The sequence below is a fragment of the Cicer arietinum genome, chromosome 8 (assembly GCF_000331145.2).
Source record: "Cicer arietinum cultivar CDC Frontier isolate Library 1 chromosome 8, Cicar.CDCFrontier_v2.0, whole genome shotgun sequence".
Lineage (NCBI taxonomy): Eukaryota > Viridiplantae > Streptophyta > Magnoliopsida > Fabales > Fabaceae > Cicer > Cicer arietinum.
Genome location: NC_021167.2, coordinates 9,624,838 through 9,635,500, shown reverse-complemented (window position 1 = coordinate 9,635,500; position 10,663 = coordinate 9,624,838). Strand labels below are relative to the sequence as shown.

General features: G+C 25.9%; 1 protein-coding gene across 2 annotated transcripts; it reads left to right on the top strand.

Moving 5' to 3' along the window:
- The first annotated feature begins 2,423 nt into the window (after positions 1–2,423).
- Positions 2,424–7,012, top strand: LOC101497665 (MADS-box protein SVP). 2 transcript variants are annotated; one of them, XM_012718387.3, is made up of 9 exons: positions 2,424–2,563; positions 2,706–2,911; positions 3,290–3,368; positions 3,501–3,565; positions 3,932–4,031; positions 4,118–4,159; positions 5,612–5,653; positions 6,504–6,658; positions 6,745–7,012. In XM_012718387.3, the coding sequence occupies exons 2-9, from the start codon at positions 2,730–2,732 to the stop codon at positions 6,761–6,763; spliced, it is 684 nt and encodes a 227-aa protein (XP_012573841.1). In that variant the 5' UTR covers positions 2,424–2,563; positions 2,706–2,729; the 3' UTR covers positions 6,764–7,012. The 2 variants fall into 2 exon arrangements, with proteins under 2 accessions (XP_012573841.1, XP_073220189.1); XM_073364088.1 differs by having other exon boundaries at positions 2,545–2,563; positions 2,695–2,911.
- The last annotated feature ends 3,651 nt before the right edge of the window (positions 7,013–10,663 follow it).

Genomic DNA, 10,663 nt, shown 5'->3' with positions numbered 1-10,663 from the left:
CTGAAGATGATAATTAATTTTAGGGATTTTGTTTGAAAATTTTGATTAATTTTCGTAAAAAAATGATAACATTGTCGACATTTTAAAACATAAAAAATCAAATTGTCACTTAAAATTAAAATAAAAGACTAAAAAAATAAAAATTAAATAACTAAAACGTTAATTGAAATTAAGATAAGTGACCACATATGTTATTTAATATTTTTTATAAATTAAGGTAAGAAATAGACACCTAATTCAATTTACTGAATAAATTTTTGAAAATTAAAATTTGTTGTCAATGTTAATAATTTTGATTATATTAGACTTTGTTAAAATACTAATATATTAAGATTTTTTAATTTAAAAATCATTTGGGATATTTATATATATTACTAGAGATTAAATCGACGTTGTACTCTCTTTTAAAACAATATCACTTTACAACTGTACTTGTGTTGACTAAAAAAAGAGTAGTACAAATTTAATACTTCATCAATTTGATAATATTGAAAATTTTAATTATTTTATATATTAAGAAACATATATAAATAAAAAAGAAAAATCATCATATTTATAAAATTATCATTATAAGATATTCGTATATTATTAATATCCGAAATATATATTAAAAATTAAATAGATAATTTATTTTAGAATATACGGGTTATATAAAAAAAATTAATAGTATTAATTCATTACGGTGCTTTCTTGGATACTCGTCACCTCTACCTCTAGGCTCTAGCTTGTATGGGCACATAAAAAAGTAAAAAATTGTACCTACAGAGATATGTTCCTTCTCTTAACTACTACTAGTAGCTAGTACGTACTTTCAACTATTTTCTTGTAACTATTATGACACCCTATATCGCCTAGGCAGTACTTAGTATTTTATTTAAGTTACTAGTATTAATTAATAGTACTCCATTAGAGTACAATAGCACCAGAAAAGAAATCCAATAATGTCAAGTTATGGCCCATCTCTTCTTTTTTTGCGGGATTTATTTATGATCCTTTGTTGATGGGAAAAAGTGTGTATGGGTTCTCAATACGGAACATAATAATTTGGGGAGAAATATCCATTCGGAGTGTTTAGAGTTTAGAGTAGGAGAAAAAAGATTATATATATATAAAATAAGAATTTGGTGATTTAAAGTTAAAAATTGATAATGCATGTGCAATAATAACAATAATTTATTAATTGTTGATATTAATTATTTTTATTTTTTTTAATAAATTATTCACTTTAAATGAGTTAAATTTATATAATAAATAAATATCATTTATTGATGGAAATACTAGGGATGTAATGGACCGGATTGCTTCGATTTTCAATAAAAAATGAATCAAAATCAAATAAGTTTGTGTGGAATAACTTGATTCTATGTTGCTAGTTTTTATGACTGGATTCAAAATAAACTAAATTGATGGTATATAGGTTGGTTTGGTTATGATAATTGAATTTGAAATATATAGATATATAAAATAAAAAAAATAAAATATGACACTACACTATTAATTTGATCCTCTAACAAAATTTGGAAAAACTATAAACCCATAATTTGATCTTTTAAAAGAAATTATGGAGTAGCAATATAATTTGATTATCTAAGTAAAATTTGAAATAACATCAGACATTAATAAATCTAAATTAAAATACAAAATAAACTGTAATGATACTAAATTAAACCATAATTTAGTTGTCTAAAATCTAAATGAGAATTTTAATTACAATGTAAAATAAATAATATTCAAAATCGATAGTCTTGCCGCAATCCCATTAAAATCCATGGAATCACCATTAAATAACATCATATTCCACATCAACTAGATAAACCATATAAATATGCCCCATCACAAAACGACAAAATGAAAATATTTAAAAAGAGAGAGTAATAATTAATAATACATCAATAGTTAGTAATTTGCGTAAAATGAGCTAAATGAATGATTGTGTGTGAAGGGGAGGGAGTCTTAGTTAGGTCATAGTCCCTTCCCTTGTGTGAGTTGTGTGACCTTTGAGGGTCGAGCGAGACACGTTGCCCCGCCTTACCATAAAGGGGCCCACTTTTTCCACACTTCCACAAAAACACACACCCTTTCTTCCTTTCATTGGTGACTTTCTCAAAAAAAAAAAATCCCTCACAAGCCAAACAGCACCAAAACCAACGCTTCTCATTCCTATTACCAACGCCCACTCAATAAAAGGACACAAAAATCTACAAAGTACAATACTACCTCACTCACCCTTTCCCTTTCCATTTCATTTTCCCCTTTCCCCATCACAATATAATTCCAATATTCCAAAATAAAATAAATAAATAACTCACCCATTCAGTTTCTTACAATTTTCCCCTTTCCCCATCACATAAATTCTCAACCAAACTAAAAAAAAATTAGCAAAATACCCACAGCATATTTCTTCTTCTACTATCATTAGTCCATCTCACACTAAAAGAAAAAAAAAAACCACTTTCCTTTTATTTCCCCGAAATAATTAAATAAATAAATAAATAAAAACACACCATAAATAGTCAACAACCCAACTTTCCTTTTCATTATCTTTTGTCTCATCTTTTTTTAGGTTGGTTTTCTTTCTTTCATTCTTTGAATTGTATGCTGGTTCATTCTATGCATCATTAGTTTAAAGTACTCATTATATGGCAAAAATGAATAAAGGCGTTAACTTACTTTCTGTGTTTTTATCCAAATGAGGATGAATTAAGGTGAAGGAGAGAAATCAAAGGGATATGGCGAAGGAGAAGATTAAGATTAAGAAGATCAACAACGCAACAGCGAGACAAGTTACTTTTTCGAAACGAAGAAGAGGCTTGTTCAAAAAAGCTGAAGAACTCTCCGTTTTGTGTGAAGCTGATGTTGCTCTCATCATTTTCTCTTCCACCGGAAAGCTCTTTGAGTATTCTAATTTAAGGTCAATCTCTCTCAATCATATGAATCAAAATTCCATTATTATTTTTCACTAAATAAGCGTGCTGAAAACAATTATTGATTAGATTTTATTTATAATCCATTCTTTTTTAGAATTATTATTCAGTATTGATTAGTACTTTTCTGACATTAAATATAAGCAAAAATAGATCAAAGATAGTCGATGTATTTTGTCCAAATATTTTAAGTGAGTAAAGAAATGAAAGTAATTAGATATAACTATATGTTGAGGTAGTGTTGGACAATGAACATGCCTAAGTTCTGATGTAATTTTTATGCATTTAAAACATTATTGTGCATTTCGTTTCACAACTGTTTTTGGGGTGCTCAATAATTTAACTATATATTTTTTGTTATGAAGCATGAGGGAAATACTTGAAAGGCATCATTTGCACTCAAAGAACCTGGCAAAGCCGGAAGAACCATCTCTAGAGTTGCAGGTTTGTTGTACTTGTATAATTAGTATTGAATCACTTTATGTTTTTTTGGTTGATGCCAATTTAATTTGAAAAATTAATAGATAGATTACATAACTTGATGACAATTATTTATGGCTTAAATTTGTACTGCAGCTAGTTGAAAACATCAACTGCTCCAGATTGAGCAAGGAAATTGCTGAGAAGAGTCATCAACTAAGGTGCAACAACCACAATTTCATATATAAACGGATTTGGATTTCTTGCTGTAACTGTTTGATGGAGTTACAGCAAGATTAACATCGAGATTGATTACAACTTGAAAACTTTACAGCGGGGAAATCCAAATCCATATATATATGATTGTATTGCAAAATGAATTATCTGCAGTTAATTTTATGGTGCAGTCGGCTGCTGACAAGAGAGAGACTTTTATCTCTTTCTTAATTTAATAGTCTATTGTCAGCTTAACCTCAAAGTCGTCTGCACCATAATGTTGACTGCAGAGGATTGAAGTACATTAATTTGTCGCGTTTTTTGATATAAATATATGAAGATTTGATAACATTTTAAAAAAATATTTACAGGCAGATGAGGGGAGAAGATCTTCATGGTCTGAATGTTGAAGAATTACAACAATTGGAGAGGTCTCTTGAAATTGGGTTGGAGCGTGTAATGGAAACAAAGGTCTTTCGATTGTAACTTTTTTAGTCCTTATAGCATAATCTGTCTCATTTATACTTAATCTTTTCAAATATCTTTCTACTTTGCAGGGAGAGAAGATTATGATGGAGATCAATGCCCTCCAAAGAAAGGTTAGAAAATGGAGTTTCTTTTATCATTAGCATTTTGAGTGTAATTCTTGCATTCATCACACTTGACCGCTACAAATTTAGATCATTTGTGTTTTTAGTCCTTGATGAGGGACTAACACTTTATTTTTATTTAATTTAAGGACAAAAAATGAATACAAATTTTGTAAGGAATTAGAATTTAATTGTGTCAATTTTATAGGGCTTAAATACATATTTAATTAAATTAATAATCTGCTTTTACTTTTTTAAATTTCTAAAACTTGTGTCAAATCTATTTGTTAATAGAGCAATACAAGATTTTCTTGTAGTGAACAATGGTTATTTTTTCTAAAATTTTTTATAATGCATCATTTCTAAGTAACATTTTATCTTCCATGCATTTTGATGATTCACTTTCTCACATCTTATTAGCATGTTAAAATGAACAAATATCTTATATAAAAAATACAATAAAATATTTTCACAAAGTAAATAGATTCTTAGAAGATTGCAATGGAATTTATCATGTGGTCGTGGACCGTAGAGGCTTTTGGTTTATATATTATGTTTATTTTGCTTATAGTTATAAAAATATATCTTTGTTTTTTATTTCCAACTTTTATACAGGAAATGATGAAAATAAATTGTGTTATTTTCAATATTTTAAAATTTTAAAAATAAGAAACAAAGTAATAAATAATAGGCTACATAAGTCCCTTACCTTAATTTCAATTAACGTTTTAGTTATTTATCTTTTTTTTTTCTCCCCGATTTGGTCTTTTATTTTAATTTTAAGTGACAATTTGATCTTTTATATTTTAAGATGTTGATAATGTTATCTTTTTTTTTTTTACAAAAAATTTATCAAAATTTTCAAACAAAACCCATAAAATTAATTATATTCTTTAATATAATACAAATTTTTAAATAAATTTATAACTCAAATTTTTAAATAAATTTATATTTTAATTATTTATTTGATATTATTAGAGATGAAAATATGAGTTTATTTAAAGATTTAAGTTATGAATTTGATGAAATTGCATTATATCGAAGATGTTAATTAATTTTATGTATTTTGTTTGAAATTTTTGATGAATTTTTGCAAACAAAAAGGATAATATTTGTTGACATTTTAAAATATAAAAGATCAAATTGTCACTTAAAATTAAAATAAATTATCAAATAAAAAAAAAAATTAAAATAAAATAAAAAAACTAAAATGTTAACTGAAATTAAGTTAATAGATCACATGCTATTTGTCCTTAAAAACATGATGCATTTGCATTTTAAGTTTAAATAGAAAACAAATCTATCAATAATTGAAACAAAACAAGTTCCATGAATTGTGTTGGTAATTAAGAACAATTCATTAAAACATTACTTTATAATCTTTATTTTAGTTTGTTTCCTTCCTTCAGCTAACAACTCTACTTTCATAAAAAAAAAAAACAACTCTCACTGAACCTGCAGGGAATGCAGCTGATGGAAGAGAATGACCGACTAAAGCAACATGTATGATGTTCTTTTTCTTTTTTGTCTTTATCAATTTTGATTTGTGTCTCTTTTTCTCTCATGCAGACTAGTTTTTTATTCTATCGTATCTATTTTAAGTTAACTTTAAAGGCAGTTTTCTTCCTTTTATTTCTACTTTTATACTGAATCAGTTGCCTATTTTAATTTTTTTTACCTTTCGTCTTTCTTTCAAATATTTAAACACAAAAATGATGATTTATATGTTTTAAATAATGTGATTTACAAATTACAATGTAGTATCATTGTGACAAATTAATTATTTACATGTCATTCGTTAAATTACAAAAATAAATAATTTATGAAATTGAAAAATTAAGTTTTGAAAGAGTTTTCTTACAATATTAAGTGTTGATTGTTCTACATCATTAAATTCTACGCCATATTATTTAAAATGTCACTTTATTATTTTTATATCTACAAATTTTATAAAGATACCGAAACCCGAGATTTTATATTAGACAAACAAATTTCATAAACAAATGAAAATAGAGACACTTAAACCGCAATTAAGCTTTTAAGTTAAAATTTATCTTTCCAATTATTTAAATTGTAAACACCGCAAATGTAATCACATTTAACATATACTATATTTGTGGAGAAATTTTAGACCTCATATATCAAAGGGGTTTCATAGTGTGATGTGGTAGGATAATATTGCATCTATTATAAAATTTTACATTGTATATAAATTAATCGCTTCTAATTAAACGTGACAGAATTTCACACGCTGTTTTTTTTCTTCTTCTCATATTTGTACAGTTTCATATTTTAACTAGTTTTGGAACAAAGTTGTCTAATAATGCACTTGTATGTGTTGGTACACAATTAGTTGGCGAACATGAACAATGGTAACATGTTTGGAGGAGATGAATCAGAGAACGTGGTTAATGAAGAAGGTCAATCCTCAGAATCTGTCACCAACGTTTGTAACTCCACTGGTCCTCCCCAGGACTATGAGAGCTCAGACACATCCCTCAAGTTAGGGTAAGTTCATTTTAATTAATTCTGAATGAATATGTGAGGTAATTATAATCTCTCAATTAACGATTTAATGCATGTATTATTTTCAGGCTTCCATATGCCGGTTAGTGCGTGGGACTATAATTACTGGCTTACAATATTAACAAGGATTATTATTGGCTAAATTAAGTAAATGATTGTCGCTTTAATCTTTTTCTATATAGTAAATATGTATGTAATGGAGTACTTATTAGTAATTAGTAGTTTTGGTAATGACTTCAGGGGCTAATGTATTCTAGATATGACTAGATGACATATCATATGGAAAATGTTTTACCAAAAAGTAATTTCCAAATACCAATTAGCGTTTTAAATCAATCCCCCAAATTGTGGGTGCTGTGAAGCAATTGCATTCCGATGCTTAAGTTAAGGCTCTATTTTGCGATGTCAAAAAACGAGTTGCAATGTCGAAAAACTAGCTTATGGCCCCTAAAATACAAGTTATAAGTTTTGTTCGATAACAGTTATTTTATATGTTTATAGTTTTTAATTTTTTATACAAATTAATAGTTTATAATATTTTTTATAAATTAATTTAAATAATTTATGAATTTATAATTTATTATTATTTTTTTAATTTTATCCTTACTATTGTAACTATTTTTTTTTTTACCTTTTATAGTTTATTTATTATAATTTTAATAAATAATAATTGAAAGTAAATAATTTATTTATTATAACTTTAAATTGTTTGTGAATAATTTAAATTTTAAAGAAAATAATTTATTTATCTATAATAAATAAAATAGATAAATAAATAATAAATATATTAGATTGATAAATTTAAATTAATAAAAAACTTAAATAACTATTTTTAAATTATTTTAAACATTGAAAAATAAAATTTATTTTTAAATAAGAATTATCTATTATGTTATTTTATACTTTAAGCTAATTGAGTTATTAATTTTTATCAAACCACTTAAATAACTTAACAATTATCAGCTATAAGTTAATTTACCAGAAAAAAATTTAAAAATAGAGAATGTTGGGAGTATACCAACAATTCTGTTGATAAAACATTAAAGAGAAATAAAAAACAATCAACACATAATAACATGAAAACTTTAAAATGGAGAAAATTTTCATATGTTATCTAATAATTAGATTAACACTGCAAATTACATCTCACATTTTTTTAAGATAAGAGTATAAAAAAAAAGAGTTAGATATATAAATTTAAAATGTTTCATTTGTAGTGAAAAGCTGGAGTTAATATACTTTATGTTACAATTTCAATAACAACACTAACACTTATATAAAAAGAATTTGACGAAATAGAGTGGAAAGAACTCGTTAGTTTAGAAAGTGATGCATGATATACAGAACTTGGTTTTTATACATGTAGCTTCTGAATAACTCATCACATGGATGCTAACTAACTGCATTCGCTACTAACTAGTATAACTGATAACTATCTGATGGAAGGTCTTGGGGCAACTTAGTACAAAATTTGTTCATTAAGTCTTCTATAGATAAGATATAACAAGTGCCCCCATAGATTATTTAAGAATTTCAAATAAGGTAAGTATTTTCTCAAAAAACAAAAGGTAATATTTATTGAAAAGTCAAATGTATCTCTTTTTTGTTTTTGATTTATCAATGTATCTCTTTTTATTGTATTGATTACACAACTTCTGATAAAAATTAACTTTTTATACTTAATTTGTTAGCATTTGTTTGGGTTGGGGTAAAGAGAGTGATAAAATTGATGCAACAAAACCATTTAATATGTGATTAGTTGTGAAGAAAAAGTGTGGGCAGAAACAAAAATATGAGAAATAAAAAAAAATTAAAGTATTATTTTCAGGTATAAGAAAAATATAAAAGAAAAAAAATATCGATTATTTTTGAAAATACATGAATACATTTAAAAGTAGTATTGAATTTTCATAAAAATAAAAATAAAAATATTGAATTGAGAATAAATAAACGGTATCAACTAAATGTTGGTTATATAAAAGAAAATATCTATATCTAATGTTTTATTTTTTTTTAAGTGAATATGTGGTATCAAAGACGTTTTGTATTTTAAAATATGTGATCAATTGTTATTCCTACTATTTCTCAAAGTATTGTCCAACAAATAGGGACATAAATAGAAATCTGTAAAATACTTGTTTTTGATGAAGACAAAGACAAAAAAAAAATGATCAAGTTGCAAGCTCAAAAAGAAGTCAAACATTAAAGACAACTATGGTCAAATATGCTAGAAGTTTTATAATGTAAAGGTACATGATGCAATCTAATATTCGTATATTTCAAATGCACATGAGAACCTTTCATTTTAGCATATGAATCGAAATGATTTTCAAAAAGTAAAAATATATAAATAATGTTTGAAAATAATATTTTTGGCAAAATACAATGTTGTACTCGAATACAACATGTTGTAGTCGAATACAGACAAGTAAGTAGCTAAAATTGAACATCTTCAAACATCTGTATTCGAATACAAGAATGTGTATTCGAATACAAGTTTCAAAATTCAAATAAAACTGAACGTTAAAAGAATGTGTATTCGACTACACACAAGCTGTAGTCGAATACACTTGGAAACAATGCAATTTTTCAATTCTGAAATGGTTCTGGATCATTGCATTTCTTCATCAAACCTCTTGGATCAATGGCCACGAATATGAAGAGATGTTTATGGAGTATAAATACATCATAACTTCAGATCAAACATAACCAATCCTACAACAAAACCTTGAACAAACTTTCTAAAATGTTTTGATTTATTCAAAGTTTCACTTTTATATTTCAAGTACAGATTTTACATTTTCATATCATTGAGAACAATTCTCTAGTGTACTTAAAATTATATTGGATTGTTATCATTGTACATCACCTATTATATCATATTGATCTAAGTCAAAATCAATATTGCTAAACCATTCAAGTGTTGTAAATTGAGGAAAGTGGTGTTCTTTCTTCAAGTTTTGTAAACTAAGATAGTGGTGTGCTATCTTAGGGTGATTGTTAGGAGTTTGTAACAAATGTCCTAGGGTGAGACTTGTACTTATTCTAACAATAGTGGAAAATCTCTTGTGGTGTGCAAGAGGACTGGATGTACCCTTTGTTATAAGGGGAACCAAGATAATATCTTTGTGTTCCTTATTTTTCTGTCATTCATCTTTTCCATACACTATCTTAAATCAGAAAAATCAAACACTAAATCTCTAAAAACAAGAAAATTTCTAAACACCAAATTCACTCCACTCTTAGGCGCACTTCTGTACTTACAAAAACTACTAACAATATAACATTTTTCCTCTATTTCTTTCATCTTTTGAAGAAATTGTAAAATATGGTGGACTCCCCTTACTTTTTTGGGGTCTTTGTTTTCAAATCAATAAAAAACAACTTCGCTCTCTTCTCAATTTCTCTCTATCACATCGTTCTCTCTTCATTACTTCGCTTAAACCAATCTTATCCTTAATTAAAAGACACAAGAACAAACTAAATCATTACATTTTTTAAAAGGTTAAATTACATCTGTGGTCCCTTAACTTAATTTCAGGTAACGTTTTAGTCATTTATATTTTTTTTCCCGAGTTGGTCCTTTATTTTAATTTTAGGTGACAATTTGATATTTTATGTTTTAAAATTTCAACAATGTTATCCTTTTTTATACAAAAATTCAAAAAAATCATCAAAAGTTTCAACCAAAACCCATAAAATTAATAATCATCTTCAATATAATGCAAATTTTATCAAAACTATAACTCAAATATTCAAATACACTCATATTTTCATCTCCAACAACATCAAATAAAGAATGAAAATATGAGTTTATTTCAAGATTTAAGTTATGAATTTGATTAAATTTGTATTTTATTGAAGATGATAATGAATTTTATGGGTTTTGTTTGAAATTTTTGATGATTTTTTGTAAAAAAAAAGGACAACATTTTTGACATTTTAAAACATAAAATATCAAATTGTCACTTAAAATTAAAATAAAGG